This window comes from Cygnus olor, chromosome 4 (assembly GCF_009769625.2).
Source record: "Cygnus olor isolate bCygOlo1 chromosome 4, bCygOlo1.pri.v2, whole genome shotgun sequence".
Lineage (NCBI taxonomy): Eukaryota > Metazoa > Chordata > Aves > Anseriformes > Anatidae > Cygnus > Cygnus olor.
The window spans coordinates 64,991,343-65,016,017 of NC_049172.1; the positions used below are offsets into that span (position 1 = coordinate 64,991,343).

General features: G+C 36.2%; 1 protein-coding gene across 6 annotated transcripts in view; it reads right to left on the reverse strand.

The window, feature by feature from the left end:
- JAKMIP1 (janus kinase and microtubule interacting protein 1) overlaps positions 1-24,675 on the reverse strand; it is a 155,178-nt gene that overhangs the window by 8,569 nt on the left and 121,934 nt on the right. For all 6 annotated transcript variants that reach the window (XM_040556156.1, XM_040556155.1, XM_040556157.1 and 3 more), the window contains 7 exons: positions 24,423-24,521; positions 21,297-21,398; positions 18,487-18,540; positions 18,033-18,098; positions 14,503-14,571; positions 11,060-11,137; positions 9,251-9,454 (listed from right to left, as the gene is read on the reverse strand). In XM_040556156.1, the coding sequence (XP_040412090.1) occupies positions 9,251-9,454; positions 11,060-11,137; positions 14,503-14,571; positions 18,033-18,098; positions 18,487-18,540; positions 21,297-21,398; positions 24,423-24,521 (672 nt within the window). The remainder of the gene's footprint in view (positions 1-9,250; positions 9,455-11,059; positions 11,138-14,502; positions 14,572-18,032; positions 18,099-18,486; positions 18,541-21,296; positions 21,399-24,422; positions 24,522-24,675) is intronic.

Here is a 24,675-nt window from a genome sequence, read left to right on the forward strand (position 1 = left end):
AATAGTTTTAAAAACTTTTAAAAAAAAAAAAAAGTCATTGGGTTCCTTGCAGACCGTTCAAATCAGAGATGAGGTCTAACAGAATGATGTTAATGCATTGTTCATGGAGAACCAGCTAGATATGCTATGTACTGACTTCAAAAGGGAATTTACATACTAATTTCAAAAGGGAATTTTCTTCAGTTTTTAGTATGGTCTAACTCCCATGCCTATACTGCAGCTTCAAGGACATAAACATCTCTGGACCATCTGAGGAATTAAGGTTTATGTGAAATGCAGCAGCAAGATGATGGATATGTGCCTCAGAATATTCCTCTGCTTTCAGTAATAGATAAATTGCAATAGCACTGGCTTCAAAAACTCAGCTTGCATTAAGGATCAAAGAAGTACAAATAATGAAGCTAGTAGTGAAAAAGATAACATTGCACTTTGGTTACTTCTTATCATTGAACGCTTTAACAAAAATGAAAAAAAATGCTCAATTAAAAAAAGCTGATTACATTCCCACACTGTACACATGAAGTATGTATGTGCAATTGGTGTTGCAATAGCAATCCATCTACATTAAGTACCATTTCCATGAATATAGTGCCCATTCGAAAGGAGCACTTAATAAATGCAAATCCTTCGGCTGAGCTCAGTGAGCCCTGGACTGCAGTCACTGAGCCATCATCTTTTTCTTCTGGAGGTAATAAATCAGCCCAGTAATGATTTGTCATCATTTTGAGAGTTTGGCATCACAGGAACTTCAGCTTTACAAAGAAAGATCTCAGAGGTAAAGAATTGCTTCTAGGATCCTAGGTTCAAATTCTTCTTACCAGCTAACCAGAATGTGGGGATTTTTCTTTTACAATACCTCCGATTCCTATGAGAAATGTACTATGCCTCTCTACAATTACGCAGTCCATTCCTTGCATTCGGGTATTTTGCCCCATCTCCCAGTTACCTTCCTGGTAGCAAACAGATTCTGAGAATTCTGGTGTTTTCTGCTTCTGGACAGTGATGCACACCGCCTAGTATGCACTGAATGCTCACTAGATGAAACGGGACTTCTTTATTTAAGCCCTTTGTCCTCTCCAATTCACTCATGGCATTAGCCAGCCATTCACAGTTCTGAAACAACATTTTGGATGGTTTCAAGTCCTCAAGGAGCTTTACCAAATGAGGAAAATGCCACAGGAAAGGAACTTCTGTGGGAAATTTCAGCTGCTGAAACAATGACACTTCATCCTTCTTTTAGTATCCAGCTGCAGAACTTATGTTCTTGTTTTCTAGATAATTGTGTAAGTTAAGGGTCCATATGAACAAACACATTGTTTTACTGACAGTGACACCAAGAAAATGAATTTATTTGCCATGCTACTATAATTGTGAAAACACAAGAGCGTACTAAACAGGGGGCATAGAAATCACCTTAATAGTTCCTGTGACTCATTCTTATTGGATTTACACTCATCAGCAAATCCAAGAAAACAATTTGATAATTTTAGCACAAGGCAGACAAAGAAGGATTTGCTAAGCTGCTTACAGCCTCGGCTCTGAAATGTCTGAAAGGTTCAGGTTGATATACATTTACAGAATATGCACCATGAATGGACTATATCAGACATGAAAGATGTTTCAAAACATCTTTCAAAACAAGATGTTTCTTTGAATCCAGCATGTGATCAAGAATGTATCTAATTCTGCAGCAAAAGTTAGCAAGTGAAATATTTTATCAATCCAACATAGGGAAGAATCAATATTGCTTCATTATATCACTCTTTTAACCAGCATCTCAACGATATTAGGACACAGGTATGTAAGATATTTAATAATGTGAACAGCATAACTATGTTATATGTATAAATTTAAACAAAGATGAATATAAACTGCTATGTCTTTAGCTATTATTTGAATCACTTAGCTGATGGATAAAATTCCTTAATGAAATACAAATATATGTATTTAGATCTAATGCATTTTAACAGCTGTTTAAAAGACCCTACTGTGTTTACAATACAATTTACATGGGTAATTGCTAGATGAATTTACTCAAGCTGTTGTATCTGCTACTGTAACAGGCCTGGACTCAGGAATCCAAATGCTCCCTTTAGTCCCATATTCCTAGAATGTGATTTTGCATAATGAACGTAAGGAAATGAGCAAACACATTGTAACATCAATAGCTTAAGCTATTTCTGTTGCCATCTTGTTTTACTTTATGATCAAAAACTTAATATAAATTTCAGACATTTGAATATAATAATAATACTTCATTTTTGGATATACTATACCTCTCTGAATCTCATCAAGATATTTCTTTAGAAAGCAGGCAAAAACTTCATTCTTTTCCATGTTCTGTAATCTCAACTATGATAATCCAATTAACTGTTACTGAAGTAGGAGAGTTGTTCTTGTTAATCTTTATTATGCATTTGTAATTTCTTTATTTGCCTTCCTGAGGAGAATGAATCTTTTAGCAGCTCCACTGATGCATCTCAGCATGAACATTAATATGTATTCAATTACATTGGTCCTAGCAGTAAATCAGTGAATTTTATAAATGCATTTCAATTAAAATAAACATTTATTATTAGCTGATACTGAATGATTATTTGCATGTGAAGATATGGCTTAATATTTATAAGTAAGCTTGATCTTTATTTTTTTATTTTTTTTAGCACTGAGAGTCTTCGAATTTATGCTATGATAAAACTACATCCTACATTGATAGCTAGCAGCAGAAAGAACTGCTCATTTCATTAGGGAAAAACAATAATTAAAGCCATATGAGCGTTATATCTATACAGAAAGGCTATTCTAAGTCTATGGGAGCTCAGAGGACAAAACATGTTCAGTATATGAAAATTGACTGCTTGTCAGTCCAGGCTCATTATCTAGTAAATAATAAGAATAATAAAATTAATATTAAAATCTACAATATTTATTTAGCATTACATTTAGATTATTTTATATTCTTGTGTTTTTGAATTGCAAATTTCCATTTAAATAATTATATGTATGAACTGTGCATATGAAAATACATTTAGTCTCCACTTCTGTAACAGACTTCAGTATACTTTTTTTTTTTTTTTAATTACCTTTCCTCAACTCCCACTAAGAAACACAGGGCATTCAGGATTTCAGATGAAAGGATTTCAGCATTTAAACTTCAGATGAGAGTCTGAATCACACCTCTTTGAGAAGGTGAAGACTTTTCAAAGTCTTCAAAGACTTTGAAAAAAGGAGAAGACTTTTCAGATATACTTGGTATATCTGGTATTCAGATATATTCAGGTATTGGACCAGCCCTGCTATCATCCCTTATGCAGACAAGTAGCACTGCTAAGGCAGTTAGCAAAGCAGACATGATTTGATCCGAACCCTAAATATACAGAAAACATATATAAGAAAACATGGTAGGATAGATATATAAAATTACTAAAATTAACTCTCATTTATCATGTCATCTGTGGGAAATCACCAAAGTTTATTGTACTCCTGTTGTTATAGCAGCAACGATGGCTTGAAAGACTCAACATTCACTCCTGCACTATAAATCAATACCACAGGTCAACTATGATTAACCTAGTCATGATATACTTGATGACTGTAGATTACAGTTAGATACCTATGGTATCTGATGCCCTCAAGAGCATTCATGAATATCAAAAATGCACCATTACCAGTACTCTATCATATACTGAACAGTCAATATTTTGCAACTGCAAGCATTAGAAAACACAATAAAAGATCCCTGGTTGCCCTATGGATTCTTCTTTGTGTACAGCTGCATGCAAATAGCTGGGGATGAACTTTGCTAGCACCATAACACTTTAGATTTAAAATTAAAGCATCAAAACAGATATTATCTATAAAGGGTTAGAAGTAAATTGTCTGAGATTTTCCCCAAATACTGTTGTGTAAGTATCCTCAGTAAAACTTACACCTACTTCCTGAATTCTCTGAAAAATCTGTGGGCATTTGGCCAAGCCAAGCTCTCTTTAGCACAAAGCAATGTGCCAAAGAGGACAAATGGAAGACAACACCTCCTCATGCCTATCAGCACGGTATGCTGAGCTTAGCATCCTCTTCTAATTCAATAAAGTAAGCTTTCATCTCTTTGTCTCTCTCCAGAGCATCCAGAGTCTAACATTAAGCCTTAATAATTCTCCCTGGGTGACAAAAAGATGGTCTATCAACCATAACAGATTACACAGCAAAGAGAAACAGAGCTACTGCATTTATCCAAGCTTTACCTGAAATCAGTAACATATCAAGCAACAAATTTCAGGTTCCTACTTCACATGGGCAATTAATATTTTAACAAATTAATGTTTTAAAATGAAGGTTTTCAGCAAAAACCCTATAAAACAACAAAAGCATGTTTTCTGAATGGCTCAGAATCTGATAGAAACAGTGACATCCAACCCTATGGGACTGTGAGCAAACTGGTCCCCGAGACATACCAAATGATAGCAATGTGAAAAAGTCATCCTGCCTACGAGAGAGTGGGGAGAACTCAGGGAGGAATTGCATCCACCATAACTTTACTTGATCTATTAGCAGTAAGAACGTAGCTCCTTAGGACAGAAAAAAAAAAAAAAAAAGAGAAAAAAAGAGAGAGAGAGAAAAAAGAAACAGAGTTCGGAGTTTCCTGATTTCAAGCTACATTTTGATATTTCAAGATGAAATAAGACCTAACTTCTGCTTCTGACTTTTCCTCAGTGCCCATGAAAACAATTGCCTGAGGCACCACATTTGCAGTGAACCCATCCCATGACAGTGACATGCAGAGGGCAGTTTGAGTTACACCTTTTTGGCATAAAGGATTGTCCTATACCTTCTTCTAGTAAAACATGCGAAGTGGTAGTTTCTGCTTTTATTACCAATGAATAATCCAAACTAGTCATTTGAGTAAAGGCTACAGTTTAAACAAAACATAGTTAACATAATTACATCTGTATTCCGACTGTATAAAGCTGGAATTTGGATGCTTTCAGCATTCCACAGATGCATTATTTTCAGGTTTAGAAATGAAGTGATGGTTTGCTTTACTCTGTAAAACTGAGCTCCACCCAACAATATTCTAAACCAAATTAGATTAACTCCCCCCCACTCCGGTTTAGCACAGTGACTACAAAGCAACTCAGAGAGAACAGTTTTACACCTTCTGATGACACGGTGAACACACACACCTTTTCTATTTCTTTTTCTTGTAATTTTAAACAAAGACAAGACTGCTCTGGGAAATTAGTGGATTACATTAATAAAATCTGTCTCTCACATCCTTCCTGATTGGCAGCAACCATTTTTGGAACTGAAAGTGTATCAGTCTGCCGTCCTTCAAGGATTTTCTCGTTTCTCTTTGTACTTAATATAGAATGAAATCAGAATAAATTCTATTATACATTTTCCTCATGTTTGAAGACTGCCAACAGTGCAATGTGAATTAATCTATCCTAATTTAGAGCCTGGTTCTGGTTACTTTCCATGGTGTCTTACTCCAGAAACACCTACACCCAAACCAACAGGAATATATTTCAAGTTAGGTCCTATATGATAGACATACAGCAGAAACTGACCTTTAAAATTTATTAATTTCAACAGAGAACAAAATCACAACCTTCTTTTCAGGAGATCTGGACATGTGACTCTCTCTCTCTCTCTCTCTTTTTTAAACTGTAAATAGAGCTTGCTTAATTAAGAAGTTGATATCACTACTTCAGAAACATATGGTATTGCTCTGTTTGAAACATTCTTTTCTAAGAGATTATTTTTATAGCTACGCCACCACATTTTTTCTTTCTCTCTAGATATTGCTTACCATGAAGCATGTTATTTATATAATATATCCTGCTTCACAGAACCTGCTAGTAATGATCCCCATAATTGCCAAAATGCACAAAAGTCATGCCACTGCATGGGCTAGAGCACAAATGTTACTTTAAGTGAAGTCTTGCTAGAAATAAACCAGACACTAGCTTATAAAAGCTTATAAAGATACTGCAGCACAATGAGATACTTTTTTGATGGCAATATACACAGGAACAGCAGTTGAACTGCATATACCCTATGGCTAGGAGCAAATAGCACAAGCTGCTCATGACAGATTTTTAATTAACATATCTTGCCTCCCACAAATAGAGAGGATGGTGGCACCTTCCCTGACTTAAAGGGAATACTGTCAATGTGCTTCAGCCAAGGATCTGTCCCCCACATTTGTATGTTGCAATCAGAGTTTAATAAAAGCTTTGTATGTCTTAGCAAGAAGATCTAATCACACAGTCTATTTAATTTGGTTCCACAGAAGCCTGGTTTCCTTAATACTCAGGGGGTATACACAAGTAATTCTACCTATTTTAATGAACAGTAATAATGTGGGGTTATACACACTAAAGATGAACAGAGCTACCAAATTAAAACAGGGCCTAACATCTTAAAATACGTTTATTTCACTAGAACAACACCAATACCTAGTGACTAAGAACTATGGCTTTACACCTAGAAAAAGAAGCACACACAGAGCAGCATAGGCTCACATGTGGACAGCTTTCACCCATACGCATCCCTGTCCTTTTCAGACAGTCCTTTTCAGCCTGAAAAAGAACATTTACAAAACTAAACTTCTCCATCACTAGTTGGAGAAACATAGTTTCTGCTTCAGAGAAGCAGAAATTTAAAAGTGTTTGTAACACGGACATTTCATATTGAAGGTCCACCATGCTGCCATGTCATTCTCCTTAACCTCCACTTCAGGAGATTAAGAACAGTACATACTGCAAAGGCACTGCACAGTGCACAAATACGAACAGGTCTAGACTACAGTTTTGCCGGAATAAATGTAGTGGGTGCTTACTAATGATATTGTGTCAGCAAAACCTCTTATGGCCATAAATATATCAAGAAAAGAGGAAGGTTCATTTAACGTAGCATCTAAGGACGTAGGACATTTAGAACATCAGGACTCTGCTAACACAGGTATTCTCTCATTTTTGTAGCATTTCAGCTTCTGTCATCTGCTAGCGCAGATGAATGCAATCCTATGAGGATTAGCCCTGTGACACTATTGTTCCATGCTATGGCATTTTGTTTGGTTGTTTTGTTGTTGTTTTTTAAGCTGTGCACATTGCACACAACCACTGGTTATCAGGGTTGACCACTATTCCCATAAGAACCCACAAATACAACCTTCAGAAAGGAAACAACCGAGAAGAATCTGAGTGACGGATTTGAAATGCAATATGCTCATTTCCCTTACACTGGGCAAATTAACTCTTTGCCTTTGGTTTTCCTGTCTACTACAGGGGGTTAAAAATAGATGACAAAAATGATAAAAATGCATAGCTCCTTATTAGGCATGAGAATTAGTTTAACGTGTCCTCCAGGGTTGTAACATTAGCATGTCTAATGAGATGGGCACAACATGAAACTCTAATGACACACCGTAAAATTCATCTGGAGACAGGCACATAAATATCCATGGCTAATGAGGCTTTGCTTATGTTAATATTTTGCTTTAGAGCAGGAGCAAAGTTTTATTCCATACCCATCATATTTAACTTTATATTGTGGAATAATCTGTGAGTACATAAACCATACCCAAATGAGGATGTGCTCCAACTGGCAGTGAGCAGTCCCTGGGACCAAACACACACCTGAAATGCACATAGCATGCCTGTTGGGTTCTTGGGAAAACTTTTTCACTCTACGAATCTATTCCTACCAGTACATCCTATTTGCCAATGTCATATGAACTTAAATCAGAAGCTCTGCCCAGGTGTCCACAGCAGGCCACAGAAAGGTCCTAGCCAATTGTGGTCCTTCAAAGAGCATCATACTACATGTCTAGTGGAAGTGAAGGACTAGGCTACATCTGGTCTGATGTAAAAACCTCAGACTGCATATTGCTTAGATGTAGAGGCTTTACCATCAAGTTTTCATGTGGTGTTATCTGCTCCTCTGAAACCCTTGAAAACCTCTTGAAAATGTAGACATAAAACTCTATCATCTACCAGATCCAGCAGAACTGAAACAGGCCAACTTGCAGGAAAATCTGAAAAGTTGTGAGCCTCTGTAGCACATGGTTGAATGGGTCTGTGTTCCTGATGAGAGACATTTATACAGCTAATAAAATAAAATTCTTATTCCACAGATATGTAAGCTATTGTTTCAGAGGTTTTGGGTAAAGACAGACTTGTGGTTGCTTGGAGCCCAAAGTGTTTTTTTTGATCTTTCAGAGCTGTAATAGGACCTAAAATGATTAATGCTGTATTCACTAGTCAATGAATAGAGTCAACACAAAATACCATTCACACCCATTAAATGTCAGTGATAAATAATATTTACCTAACTGAAAAGCACTGCATTATCATTCTGAGGAAAAAAAAAAAAGTACAAAAACACCACAAGTGTGGCTAGATTAGACTAGCAAATAAAATCCAGAGCAACTGGAGGGCAGGCTCCAAGACCTAAGACATCTGGCTGCATCTTCCAGAGGTTACTATAATGAGGAACCATGCAGGAAAAATTATTCCCGCTGGAATAATTAACACCCTGAGACATGCAGTTCTCTTCTTTCCCTGAATATTTGCGCAGAAAAAACAATAATCCTACCAAAGAATTCTCCAGTAATTAATTAGTGCGCTTCCAGAAGCTGGGAACTTGCCTGAATCTAAGTTGTCAATATTTGTCCCAAAGGAAGTTGTTTAGAGACAAGGCTATTCTAAACCAAATTAAAGGCATGAAGGCTTGTTAATAGCCCCATAAAAGATTTCCTGATTTCCTTTTCTCCTTATTCTTTTTTTTTTAAACAAACAAACAAAAAACTTTTCACAAATGGCTATAGGAAGAAAGAGGGGGAAAAGAAACAACAGCCAAAAATTGGATTCCTGTAACTACTGCTTTTGCCTTTCCTCTTTTCATAGTGTTACAGTCTTACAACCATCCTTCCATTCAAGCTTCCCATAATTTAGGTCTTAAATGTGCAACAAGCCCTTTGTGGAGCCCCGTGGCTGTCTGTAGTTCCACGCACAAGAAGCAGATTGTGCAACACGACTTATTAGCGAGACAGTGACCCATTTAGCGTGCATACCATGCCCAGGACAACAGGGTCCTCACATTGCTCATCTTCTTGACACGGGAGCAGTACAAAGCCTAGAGTAAGCATGACTCAGCAAGGTGAGGGTGAGGTGGTTCTGCTGTATGGGCAGTGGTGGCAACCACAGTGGTAACACCGACAGGAGGGAGGAGAGAGACCAGGGATTACCTGCTGTGCCTGCTGCAGCAGCTCCATTCGCTCGTGCAAGATCTGGCTGTCAAACTCGCGGCTCTGCCTCAGGATCTGCCGCCGCACCTTCTCCACTGCCGCCCGCAAATCCTCCCTCTGGGCCTCAGTCAGCGACTCGCTCGCCCGCCTTCCTGGATCCTGCTGCAGGGCATTATACAGCGTAGCTTCCAGCTCCTGGATTTTCTAAGGCAACCCAAATCACATACAGACAGGCTGCCGTTTGAATCCAGCAAGCAAACAACCTGCCCAGAGCTAGAGGAGAAGGCTAGCAAGCAAAGCGATAGGCAGGAGGGGAGGACGGACACAGACAGCTGGACAGAAAGCGGCAGCCGTGAGCAGTGAGCAGCATTGCATATGCAGTGCACAGAACCACCCGGCACCTATTTACACCTGGGCTATGGTTTCTATTCTACTAAATGACCAATTTCTTCTGTTTGGGAAAGATTCAGATGATAGGTCTGCATTAATATGTGGCAAAACCCCCAAATCCCTGATGCTGAAACTTACAAGATCAATGCAAACTAAGATTCCCTTCAACTGCAACTGAATTGTTAAATCATTCTGTAAAATAACAAGCCCACAGCATACAAAGGGAAAGCTGTGAACAACAAAAATAGTGCTGTCCTCTCTCCCTTTTGTCCTTATTGTCCTGCTATCCATTGTTCGACGTCTACTTCACTCGCTTTATTACCAGCTGCCAAAAGCAGTGAGGAAAAAAACACTTAAGGGTACACTAATCCCTGCTCAGTCTCCTGCCATTTGTCAGATTGCTAATTAGATTTTCATACGCTAACCAAAACTGCAGTAGTCTGCAAAGCAGAGAGCACAGGAGAACTTTACTTTCATACGGAGAACTGTATTCCCAAGAGGAAAGAAATAAAGGAATCATGGCAGTATTTCTGTTGCTACTGGGGTTAGTATGTTCCTATTACAAAACAACATACAATGACATTTAGATCAAAAGCATCTGACAACATCTCTTTAGTCCTCGTAACACCTTTGTGAGGTAGGTAATTCTATCCATATTAGTGACGCATAAACAGCGGCAGAGAGGTTAAATGGCTTGCCCAAGGTCACGGTGCTAGAAATAGAGCCTGCTTGCTTCCATCTGTTATCTGCTCTGAGCACTAGACCTTGCTCCTTCCCTGCAAATGTTTTGCCCGTAAGAAATATTTGTGATGTATAAACATTTCTTCAGGTCATCATATTTTGATTTCCTGAAGTCACACTCTTAAGGAAGTGGGGTGTACAGTTTTGCCAATTCCTCAATAATTCATGAGGCTTCATTTTATGGTGCTTAGCCTGGGAGAAGGTGAGGTTGCAGCTTTTCCTTTGAAAAGTAGGAAAAGTAAAGTTGGATAGGGCAGCACAGGAAGGGATCACATAGGAAGAATAAGCATTCCCAACTTGGGATAGGTTAGCAGCAGCAGTATTTACAAATGGTTAGGGAAAAGCAGTATCAGAGGAGTTCTGAAGTTATTTCTGGTATATTTTACCAGGATAGTTTCATGCACATATAGGCCAGCTCTTCCCATTCTAGATGTACTAACAAGATGTTCACGCATTTTAGAATTAAAAAATAATAATAAATCAAAACCATGACACTTCTCAATAATATCATCCATTTCCTAAGTCCCCATTTAAGTTGTAATTGATTTCCTACTCTGGCAGAACAGTAAGTCAATTAAAAGAGAACCCTATTTATAATTAAAAGAGAAAAAACCACCACCAACTGTATTTTATCAAATCTGTTCAAACAAGAAAATTTAATGACTGTTCTTTTCCTACCATGTATGCCTGGTCCAGGGCTTGTTTCCTGTAGTCGAGTTCTTCCTCTAAATAACCCTTCTGTTTACTGAACAGGTCCTGAGCAATAATAAAAACAAGGGAGTGTTTGTTCTTTATCCTAAATCATGAAGAGTCATAAATGCCATCATTTTTTTTATGTGAGCTTTCCACTTGAAAACAAAAGAAAAGCTTAGCTAATGACCACATTTATCATAACGATATTTGGAATATCAAATTTTCAATATGAGCACTTAAAGTACATGTATCCTACTAACAAGTTGTACCTAGAAAGCGCAGACCTCTGCACCAGTGTACAAACCTGCCTTGACCTGCCAGAGGTGCACACAAAGGCTGAGAGGTTGTGAATGTGAGAGTGCATGCATTTGGTCCAAGAGCCGTTATTTGCACCAGGCAGGCCAAGAGAGGGATGAGAGTAACAACTGTGAGGTCACTTTATTGTTTTTCTAAAATTATACAATATACACCCCTAAGGAATTCATGGCAAACCATAATCCATGTTGCCTAGCCTCTTCTAGTCAGGAAATCAGAGCATGCCCTAGCTGGAACCTGCAGCAATGATCCCTGATGTGTTGGCAAAGCCATAGAAATTCAGTTCTCAACTGTTAAAGGTCAATTTGAAATGGGTGAAGTGATGCCCAGAGAGGTTAAGTGACTTAAGCTAAAGGGCTGAAGGTGTTTTAAACACACCAAGGTTTTATAGGGATTTTTTTTTGCTTTGTAATCAAACGCACTAACTTTCACAGAAGCAACACCTTACAACAGAGAAGTTATAAGACAGGCTGGAATTTCGGTTCGACTCGGTATCCAAAAGCATGATGTTGCAGGAAGATTGTGGACGCTTGAATGGTTGAATGAATAGTTAAACTAGAAGGGACTGGTGACAGTGGTTTCACAAAACATGCCATTAGAGTGTTTTGATGATAATAAATAGATCATAAATTAATTAGTTGGTTTTATTAACTCTCTCTCAAGGCACGTTGTCATTCTCAAAAATAAAAAATAAAATAGTAGTAGTCCTGAAGCAGAGATGCCTTTTGATTGAATTTAGTATTTTTTCATTGATTTTTTTCTATTCAACAAACTCTTGCATTCCTTATAGACATACATATATAATGTAACACATAGAATAGATCCCAATTTAAATATACAGGAGTCTTGTATGTTGTTTGGTGATGTTTGTTTGTAGCTTTTTTAGCAGTATAAAAAGCTAATCTTGCTGGTCTGCTTACTTTTATTGATTTATTTTAATACCACAACCATTTCCAAATATAACAGAAGGGTGTTGCTTGTAAACTGCATTAACTATTATGACAATACAAAAAGATATTGAGGATTGCCCCTCAGTCATTTATTTGGCCAAATTTCACCTTCAGACATACATGTGCAAGCCCAACAGTTTTTTCTGTTAGTTGTTGGTGTAGCACTGGCATAGCATTTGCCTAACCATGAACAGTACTGATGATGAATTGTTAGTCCAAATATCTTGTTTTAAAATAAATGCACTCTGATCAGCAAATTAATGTTTGAGGGGGGCTGTGAGCACAAAATGACTACAAATACATTTGTACCTGTAGATGACCTGCCGGCCCCTTGTTAAGAACAATTCGTAATTGGTGACAGCAGCAACATACAAAGCCAATATTGGAAGACTAATTAAATTGCTGTTTTCTGTATAAGGTTATAATCTTCATTATTCAGGTGTTTGTAATTTTTTTCATTATTATTATTATTTTGTTCATGAAGCTCTTAATTACTTATCAATTAATACTGAAACTAGAACCAAAGTTTAAGCCAGGCTTTGATCCTGGGGCTGGAATTCCCTTACAGATGGGTGTCTGCTGCTATTGTAGCCACTTTAGGGAATGCTACTTCAGCTGTCCAGAAGGGCAGGGGTCTCCAACAGGTCCTACAGGACATATTTCCCAGCCCCTCTTGTACATAACTCTGAGGAATGTAATATATGTTAGATACTATGCTGATGCAGCTGAATTCCACCTTGATTACCCAGGTGGCATTATTTTCTTAGGCAGATTACAGCAACAGTGGCACGGCTGTTGTAGAAGATACAGTTCCACCATGCACTGTTCAACACATAGTAAAGGACAGGCCTGGTCTACATACACTTACAAGTGGCTTACACCAGAGAAGTAGACTGACTTGCCCAAGACCACGGAGATGGTCAGAGACACCAGCAGATCCCAGAATAGCAATGCAGTTACCCTGATCATGTCACTTCTCCAGAAGCCATTGTAAAAGACAGCCAGATAAAGGGAGAGAAGGAAATGAACAAGATCTCAAATTCTTAAGATGGGTTTCAAGGACAACTGAAATTCAACCCTTCTCAAAGTGGAATACTGGAATATTACTTCTAAACTCATCTCACAATTCAGTTTTAGGAGATACAGTCATTGTCAATAAAGACTTCCAGATTGCTGTGCTAAACAAATACAGGGCTATCCAGAGTAATACTTGAAAAACATCACAGATAATAAGTGGGAGAATAATAAACTGAGTTAGAAAGAAACTATTGTTTACCAATTCCTTTTATAAAAGAATCAAGTATTTGTTTGTATTTGTATTCTGTTACAACCAGTACGATAAACTACACTCAATTCAGAACACAGTCTTAGCACTTCTGTTTTTGCATGGCCCAAATACACACTTCTTCAGTGGCCCTGGGCAAATCACTTAACCTCTCTGTCTCAGTTTCCCATTCTCTAAGATGGATGTAATGCTGATTACTTATCTACCTGGAAAAGGTGTGGTGAGGATTAATCTGTGTTTTTAAAGCTTTTTGAAGATGAGAAGCACAACATGTATAGTAAACCAATAAAACCAAACACTCATTTCAAAACTCTTTGTCCATCATATGGAAAAATAAGGTGAGTATAACACTGAGTTTCTTATGTAAGACAGAATTGCTTTTGAGAAAACATTCTGCCTTTAAACAGGAAGACAGTGCAAGGAAGGTTTCCTGCAGACAGGAAACAGTGCAAGAAAGGTCATCTGGATTAGGAAGAGGTCTTTACAACTTGTCCAGAAACTGAATACCAGAGACCAAAGGATTATATTTAACAATGCTTCAAGCATGATTTAAAAGATGATGCTGTTGCCAGACAAATTTATATACAGAGAAAGCACAAAGACAATTTCACACTGTTTGGTTAATATGCTTTGTAAAGTTATGCCTTCACATGCTATTTCGTATATATTTTGCTATTTTTGCTCTATATGGCTTTGACACTTCCCTCCCATTCCAAAGAACACAAGCATTAAACTGGGATACTTCTTACCAGTTCCACCATGAAGCAATCTCAGTCAAGCAGAGAAAGGCAGCAGGTCAACCTGTGTTGAAGTTTATACACTTTCCCTTGAAAAGAGTTTTAGCTAAATGAATTCTGGTTTTGGTGACCTTTACTTACCTTCTCATTCTCCAGGTCTAACATCTTCTGTGTCAGTGCAGCTTCTGTCCCCTCTATCTGTTTTAACCACTGCATGAACATAGCAGTATGAAGAGGAAAAAATGAAAAGTGAAAAAACAGAGCTTGTGAAAAATTTTCACTGAACATTTTGCAAGTTTGTTGCCAACACTACCAGGCATATGCTTCCCCCTTATTAACTATTCACTTTGAAGTTACACTTGAATAAGCAGGTTGTGAAAACAGGCAGAATGGAGGACTGTAGAAACACAATCAAAAACAATAAGTGGCTATTTTCTTATTAAAGTTTCTTTCCTCCTGTAAACTTCAAGATGCAACATAGACTTGGGTGAACAATGCAAAATTAATCTTTTTTTTTTTTTTTTCCAACTTGATATACTTGTTGGCTACATTTGCAAAATCATAAGATTTCAGGGCACCAGTCCTGCACTTTTCCAGATGGTGTTTTAAACAAAAGAGAAGGTGGTAAACTTGATACTTTATTTCACAGTTTGGCGTGTCTTTACTGGGAAGATGCACACTTCTAAAACATTGGTGGTATAGAAGAAATAATAAAATGGACAGACAAATGGGCTTTGTGTGGTTGCTGTCATGAATTAAAAAAAAAAAAAAAAATTCAGTCAGAATGAAGAAGAATAGGTATTGTATTCCAAATGGATAATCACATATTGCAAAAGTTAAGTGCATGGATAGAAAGTTCTTGCTGAATTACTGACATCACCAGGACTATATTAATATTTAGCATTTACCAGAATGGGTAGGAATGCTCGGCTCTGAATTCTTATATTTCATTTCATTTTTATTGGTCCAAAATAAGGATCACTGACTAGTTTTCAGAGAGTGCAGTTTAGACTAACTCTTCTTTTTGTAGGCCAGTTCCCATTAAGATCAACCATAGCTTTGCCAATGATGAATGGATAATTATCACTTTCATCAGATGCTTTGCTTGCTAATATTAGATTACTCCTATTTAGTTTAATTCTTTGATAAACATTACACAACTTTTTTTTTTTTCTTTTTTTTTTTTTCTTTTTTTTTAATTTGGGATTTTAATTTCAAGATAAGCAAAATGTGAATTCATGAATTCATGCATTTGGACCTTCCACTATTTAAGAGACTAATGGATAAAAAATTGAAGCTTGCTTTATCTACTTAGTATATTTAGCTCTGCATACAAAGTTGAAAGAAGTGAACAGGAACATCGTATCCCCCAGAGATTCTGTTCTCATCATAATCTTTGTTTTCTTCATTTTGAAGGTGACAGACTGAAGATATCGCTAAACAAAGCCCCACTGCTGATAAAGGATACTGCAAGACAGTGAGCATTCTGAGCCCTTTAAATGAATAGAAATTGGAAGTACTCAGCATCTCTCACAGTTACTCTCAATAAAGGCAAATGAAGGATTATTTGGAAGAATTAAAGGTCTAATTTTTGGAGTTAATAGAATTGATAAAAAATAACCATTGAGCGTGAATAATTAGCATACATGAGTGTAACTGACACATCTTCTGCACTACATAGTGTAGCACCCTTACTTTATCAAAACCTCATTATGAGGTGATTATTATACGGTACTTTGTAATTAAGGAACTATAGGAAGGCACATGGGATGTTGTGTGTTCCTCATGTAGCAGGACATCTGAGATAGTTACATTATACTGGAAGAGGCAGTAGTAGAGTTGTTTTAATCTAAATTCAGTCTGTACATTCAGTAGAACGGATGTTAAAGCAATAATCTAGTTTTACTTATCAGATTTTTTCTTTTCTTTTTCAGTTTAGCTTCTCAGTGAGTGCTGTAAAACATTCAATATTATGCAAATATGTCGTATCATGTTTCTCTTGTTAAGGACAACATAAAACTATTTTCTCCTATTCTTTGTCTTGGTAAACTTTGGATATGGATAGTGTCTCCTCTTATGGAGAAACTTAGAGTTATTTATGTCATTCATTACCCTGTACCTCAAATGTTCATCAGGAAAAAGGACAAAAGATTTTGTGTTTCTCAGAGTATCCTCTTGATTCAATTGGCTGTCAGGTTGTGCTTATGAGGTTACTGTGAGAGACTTCACTATGGCAAAAAATTGATAGAGTCCACAGATAAAATGAACTATTTTCTTTTCAGTCTTAAAGTGCAGTCTATTAAACTATGTAAGATAAAATGAAAAATTTCATCTTTCTGATAGAGTGTTGAGTTTCTGATCACCAGATTATATGGTAAGACCACCATAAAATTCCGTTAAGGCAAACTATGACTGCACAAAACAAAGAAACGAAACCAATCAACCAAACAAATAAAACCCCCACAATTTTACATGGGTAGAAATTACACTATAACTTTCACATTCAAAAATAAATAAATAAGGCTTAATTTTTAATTTTATGGTTCTATTTATTTAAGGATTTACTTCTATTGACAAAGCTGCCAATCCCTTATTACTAATGGAAATAACTTATAGATAACAAAGTGTATGTTCTACATTGCACTGACACCAATTAAACAAACTCACTAATTCCACTGGCACTTTTTATGCAGGCATTTATTTACCTGAACAATATCAACCTAATCTGACCCCTAAAGTCTGGCCATGTCTTAGCCTTGCATACTGGGGTTCTTCCACCTTATTTATTGAATTTAAAGGAAACTTAAAGGATCATCAGCTCCTCTTTTTCATGCGATAAGGCAATCAAAAGGATAGCGCTTTTAGCCCTCCTCCTCCTTTTTATATTGCTTATAGCAATTGCTCAGTTAGGCTAACGATTATCAAATTACCTTATTTAGATTACCTACATTAAGATATTTGGAAAAGTAGATTATCTAAATTATGTCAATTAAAGCAATAATTACTTATTAACCAAAATACTCAAATTTTATTTTTAAAGTTCTGTTTCTGAATTTTAAAAGTGAATCTAGGAAAGATGTACTAGCAGCCTACAAAAGGGTGAAGCTTCTTCAGAAAAAAAGACAAGTCCTTCTTAGTTCTAAATGACATCGTTATTCATATACAGATTATATTCTCTCTGTAATTGGAGAATTAAAGAGCTAGCCATGTGGAATTGAGTGACCTGACTAATTATCTGTCTTGCACAAGTTCTTTTTTGTTATCTATGCCCATTAATTTACAGATGAAAGCAGCACAGGCCACTCAGAGATTTTTCAGTCATATGTAGTGTGATTTACAGAGAACCTCACAGCACACCTGGTCCCAAAAGGGCATTGGCACTTCTCGGAATGAAGTTGCTCTTCTTTAGTGACTTCTTAGTAATTTATTCTAAGGGAGCATCCCCAGAAGAAATTTTTATTTTTAAATTGGGTTTATTTTGAATGTTTGATTGTACCTCAAGATATCACAATCCCAACAAAGCCATGTAAGGATGAATACATGCATCCATGCATGCAATACAATGCATCCAGATGCATTTAACAGAAAAGCTATGCTTCCTTGGCAGTTACATCAGATCTCAGCAGACATGGTCAGTCTTTAGGCAGACAAAAATCTTTACGGAATTCTACCTTTTCACAGAGAGAAAGTACAGTCCCAGCTTGGATTATTGCAACCTGTTCTTCATTTCTCAAATTCTAAAATACAAAAAAAAAAAAGATGCATTTTAAATTGGATTGGAAATCTGTTCTTCAACACAAGTGATAAATTTTAAATTAAATTACAGTTATAAATTCTGTACACTTCAGAATCAAAGTAAAGAAGCTATAACATTTAGTATTTTATAAACGAGACCAAAAAGGGTCCCATGATTGAAAATATTAAAAGTATTTAATTTCTGCTCTAATTCAGTATGACACTCAGTAATAATTTTGCAATTGCTCATTATTTAGTGAGACCTGAGTGTTTTCTGTTGAGGATTTTGATTTTTTTTTTTTGACAGAAAAATTCCACTGCTGTGAGGAAAAAAAGTGCTTTAAAATAACCACAAAACTAGAATTATATTTGAAAGTGAAAAATTGTTACCCCATTATCTCCAAGAATATCTAGCTTCTTCATAAGTTCTGATATATTCACATCCTGAAAAAGATGTTCAACACATTTTTATAAAGGAGGTGAGAAACAGTTTTGCATGCTACATTTTATGTACCCTTCATTCACTTTGCATGCAAAAAGACTTGAAATGCAAATAAATTAAATGTTAGTTTTGCATCATAATTATAAAAGTGTTACTGATACTTTCAGAAACAAAGCCAAATGTCACTTGATTATAGAAAGCAATCCCAAGGTCTGTGCATTAGGTCAGACTGTACTGTTCACGTTTATCATCCTGCTGATGGATACAGAAGAAAAATCAAAACTGATAAACAGGCCTAAATGACTGCTTTTTTTCTGTCGCTGCAATTAAGAAAAACCCTCCACTAATCAAAAAAAAAAAAAAAAAAGAGGAGGAATGAATCTGCAGATGATGCCTGCATTTTAGATTAAACAATGCCAGGGACCATTCTTAGGCACCAGAACTCTATTTTATACTATAAAAGTTGTTGAAAATATTCATGGAACTGTTTAATATCTGATAACAGCAGAACTGTTGGAACTCCAGAACTAGCCCGAGTGTGGCCCACCAGTTAATGTGGGCCAAAGATATTCCCATTGACAGCTTGTATGCAGCCATGCTGTTTGTGAAGGTAGTGAGTCTTGACAGCATGAGCAAAGACCAGCTGATGTTAGTCCGAAATTCTTAATATACACACAAAAACGACAGCCATGATAATGCGGGTACTCTCAACTTCTCATATTCAGCAGTTCTTAGAAGAGGTCAGCAGTTCACAGTGGCTGTGTCTTGGCTCATTAGTTTCATTACTTACAGTGCATAATGCTGGTTTACATCTGTGTTGCACAACTGCATTATTTGGGAGTCAGGATGATTGATCTTTCAATTTCTTTAAAGCCAAACTAGCTATGCTTGCAAATTACATAACTACATCAGAACAGATCTGCTCATGATTCTATATCCAACAGACTCCAGAGAGTAAGGCTTAATAATGAATTGAAAGATTTCTTGAAAACCAGACACCATTGTGGGAAAAAGTCCATACAAATTAGACTATCCTGATATCCAAATATCCGAAATAGGAATAATGTGTTGTTTTCAAGTTGGTCTATCCTGGGAAGTGCCCTTCCTCTCTCCCCTCTCTCCCCCAACACCAGCAGTGTCTCCAAATGCAACAGTAGTTTCTAAACAGTGCACATCAGTAATTTTAGAATGGTGCAGACCTTAAAATACACTTCTAGTTGAAATGGATTAACATTGAAGCTATTGATTTTGATCAGCAGTGACAATGTTGAATAGGAACTTCTTAAGTTGATCAGTTACACTGGTGAGGAATGGAATTCAGCAAGATATGCCAGTTCTTGGCCCTATTAACCCATGTATACTCATTCTAATTAACTATTTCCATGAAGAAGCATATAGAAAGATTTAAAAATCAGATCAGACTTTCCATCATTGTAATATCTAGTTTTCTGCCAATGGCTAACAATTTTGAAAGATACTGAAAACATAAAAAGCAAACAATTTCAGTATGCCCATATCAGGCGACTGTCCCTGCTTCCAGGCAAGTAAGCTGAAAAGAGGATTCAAAAAAAAAACAAAAAACATTTAGGAAAAAAATGTTCTGCAACAGAAGGCAATGGATAAAAATGAGTTCCAGAACCTGTACATGCAAGTTAGAATAACAGATAAGTTAAAAAACAGATATGACATCCCATGGAAGCTCTATTTGAAAGGCAATACGCTGATTGACTATAACTGATGACTTGCTGTGATGTTGGAAAATGACTAACCAAGCAATCCTGTAGGTGGGAATCAGGTTTAACTTTTTTTTTTTTTTTTTTTTTTTTAAGACTACTCAGTCTTCCCTATACATCTAAGAGAAGGAGAGGGACTATATAGCCTGCAATTTTATTTTCCACTACTGAAAGTATTGCTTATTAAGGAACTGAATAGAAACAAGTCTTCTGTTAGGGAGCTTGTAAACACAATTACAAATACAGGCAAAAAATACTAGTGTGTGCTATGGATTGTAACACAGAGATATTCCACTTAAGTTACTGATGGAGAAGTCAACCTGGCCTGTTACACAACATTACTATCAAGGCAAGCCTGAATTCAGTCTTCGGTGAACCAGTATGCAAATCAGTTTGTATGGCTAGCCTATTCAAAGGGGTATAGAAGTAGAAAGAACAACCTTTTCTTTCTAGTAACACAAGCTAACCAAGTGAGATCCCAATGTTTGTCTTTTGCTTGATCTAAAATGATAGTCTCACCTGTTTGAATAGCTTTTGGATCAGGCGCCTCATGATTCAAGGCCCTGACCCAGGCAAATAACCTAGGCATATTAATTCAACACACGAAATGTCTAGGGACTTCACGAAATTGGTTGTAAAATAGTATGTGAATGTGGCATTTCTGACCTTAGATGAAATCATTTATTGTGAAGAAAAGACAAAAGTACTGTAGCTAGCCTGACAAGGACTCGTATCAAACCCCACATTCTTCTCTGTAATATTTTTACAGCAGTTACCTAGACTGTACACTAATTATCTTGACTGGCTAGCCTTCATTTTCATGAATGAACTCCTGACAGACTACTAGATTCCTATCAGATCATATTCTTATGAAATCCTTTTCCCAGTTATAAATATCTTTGCTTACTATATGTATTTTTCATATTTTCTTCCCTACAGTGAGACGATAAAAATGGCAAACCATTCATTTGGGTATTGGGTTCTTCATTCTGGCCATCCAACTGTTCCTAACTTCCCCCATATACCTTTATTCCTTCATGTTGACAGAACAGTTGAAGCGCACTTCCATTGTTTTCAGGGAAGGTGGTTATATGAAGATTAAATGCTGGTGACCTTCGTTCTCTCTCCTGAGGAAAGATTTTGTTTAAAAACAATATGTGTGATTATACGTAAACAATTATTTCCCACCTTTACAAAATAGACTTGTACATTAAAAAGACAGATTCCTATTCATATTCCAAATATTTCCTCCTACCATACTCCTACCATACAAATATTTCTTTCTACCATACTTGTAGGATGTTGGGCATAGCTAAGAACAAAAATGGTTTCAGGTTCCAACAAATTCCATGCACACAGTTTCTGCAAAGTTCACAGACATACTCCAGAGCCAGAAACCCTTGTATGTTGCCCAAATAATTGACTGGAGCTGCAAAAAAATTCTTTGCAATAATTAATGTCAATTATAACCTCATTTCACTATTGCTTTCTTTCATTGAACAAAGGATTAGTTAGGAAGAATAAACTGCAGGAAAAAAAAAATCAACAAATATTATCACAGATTTTTTCAATAAAATTAAAGGTGTGTATCTACTCCCTGTTTATTCTTCAGTTAACTTTTGTATTAAAGCATGTGAAATCCCCAGACCTATTCTCTGTACAACCCAGGATGCTGGGTTTTAGCACAAATATGCCTTTGTGCTAAAGCTAAAAAATTATGAATTTTTATTTGTCTAAAACTAATAGTGTTTCTAAAACATCCAGCCCATCTACTTGATTTTCATATGTTTCTTCAAAATATCAATGCTATTATTTCTTCGGAAGACAAAAGTACAGTAAAACAATAAATAAGACATCTTACTTAAATGAAGTTTTAACATGGTTGTGAAAATGACTGGACTGAAGACCCTGGAAACCGAGGCCCTGGGTCTTACTCTGAACTCACTATGGCCGTGGGAACATGAGCGAAGAAAATCAGATTTCTTCTCCATACAACGAGAGGTACTGACAACAAGACCTTCAGTTTCAATGAAAAAGAGTTTCTGCAAATATTTTACTTCTTATGTCCATCCATGCATGCCTGATTTCCTAAACCATAAAATGTGGCACTTTAATTGATAACGGCAAGAGGGCTGAATCCATTCACTTAAGTAGATTACAAAGCATGGCAACTCTTGTTCATTAACTAGTCTAAACCTAATTTGAAATTACAATGTTGAGAGAAATATCTCTGTGCTCTGTATATTCCCCCCCCCCCCCCCCCCAAAGGCTCTATTTTAAATAATTTTCCTGTTAACAGCCTAATTTTGAAATAGACTTAAGTGACATAGCTATTGTAATACAAAACCAGAAGCTTAATTCTTGTCCACGTTCAGTGATCATTATAGATTTTTTTTTGAATTAATCATTTGCTATTGCACTAAACTTACATGAATTTGCTTGCATTAAATGATAAACAAATGGTTCAGTTTTCTACCCTAATCAATTTTTTATCTGAAATAATTTAACTGTTCTGAGAAAAATACTGTTCTGATTATGAGAAGCATTTACAATTTTACTAAAGAATTCACATTGTCAATCACATTTGTGTCTACGTGCTTGCCTACTAAGGAGAAAAATCTTTTATTGCAATCACACAAAAATATTCTCATTGTTATTCTGTGAAACAAGTCCTCAAAGATTTGGCAGATAACAAAACTAGACACATTATACTGAGCTACTTTTCATGCAATTCTTGTATGTGGAAAATACTTTTATGAAGGATGTTTTGAAGCACTTTTTTTTTTCTTTTACAAATATTTTTTTTTCAGATTTCTAAAAACACTTATGTTTTAGGGAGCAGATTCTAGGGTAACTGCCAATTTAACGCTAAACTGTTCAGCATTTTACTCTACAGTTGCTTAACAGAATATAAAGAACATATATTAGAAAGCATTTTTATCTTCCAGAATACCTACTGAAATTCTAATAATCTAAATTCTTAATTTAGAATATAATGTGCTATAACATTAAAAGGTATGGTAGATAAAATAAATGATTAAAAAATAGACTAAGAACTATCAAAGACAAAATGCAGAATGTCCATATAACAGGATGACATGACATATTCATCTTTATCAGAAAAGTTACACATGCCAAGATTTTTGGTGAAACGTGCTGGGTGAAAATTATGGAGGAGTGACATTGACAGGTTTCTTGGAGAGTTTATTCTAGATGGTGTTAAGAAGGCTGATGATCTTTGAAACTGAACAATGTGTTATCAGGTGATACAACTGTGTGACAATGCATCACACCCAACTAGTTTACTAAATTCTGTATGGGCCCCATTTATGAGAACCATTGCTTTCTACTGTGATCACAGGCTACATGTTCAAATTGTTATTCACAAAAATTATTCACAGTTATTTCATTAACTCAAAGTATAGAATTTTTTAAAGAAGTTTGCTAGGGGCAACATACTACTTCCACTTACACATTGTGCAAGTGGTGTACTTCACCACTAACTGACATTCTCAGAGGGGTTTTTTCCTTCTTTTAACTGAGTGATGAAAATTATTTCTATTCCATGACCATTTTATCCAATCAGAAAACGGATTTCAGGTAAGAGAAATGATTTCAAAGCTGCTATCAAAATGTGTTCTTTTAAGATCATTTTACTTCATATTAATGCTGTCAATCTTAAATCAATGTAGTTAAAAGCAGTTATACATTGATGTGATGGATGTGTCAGATCTTTAGATTTCACTGCATGCAAGACGTGAGAAGGTGTGTTAATTGAAGCAATGCCAACCAAGGCTGTAGTATATATACTGAGTGATTTTACATGCAGGAAAGGAGTAGTTATGGAAATGAAACAAATAAAAAAGGCAAATACTGCAAAACAAAATATTTTATTAGATGTAAAACAAACTATATGCAATATATATTAGCTATATTACATCTTCATAAACATTAGTGAGTACTCTCTCCAAAACACATTAAGGCAGCGGTATCAATTTCATTATCCCAAGATACAACATTTAAAAAATAGATACCTAAGTGATTTCCCTTAAACATGCACCAGACATGAGTAATCTTTACAGGAATTTCAGCTTGGGTTCAAACATAATTTCTGCTCCATTTGAGAGTTTGCAACAGAGAGAATCTCTTACTTCAAGCTCTAGCACTCTGAATTCTAACAGCTCATTCTGGTCTTTTGCATCTTGCATCTCATTCTTCAGCTGATGCTCTTCTTGTTCCATTCTGTAAATCTAGGAGACAAATACAACATCATTAACACCCTGTAAACAATGGAAAAGGCATCATACTAAGTTATGGATCAGGGCTTTAGGCAAAACTGTTTTTTCAGTTTCTCAGCAGCTGTTGGACCTTGTCTTGGAGATAAAGAAGGAACTTCCCATCAGA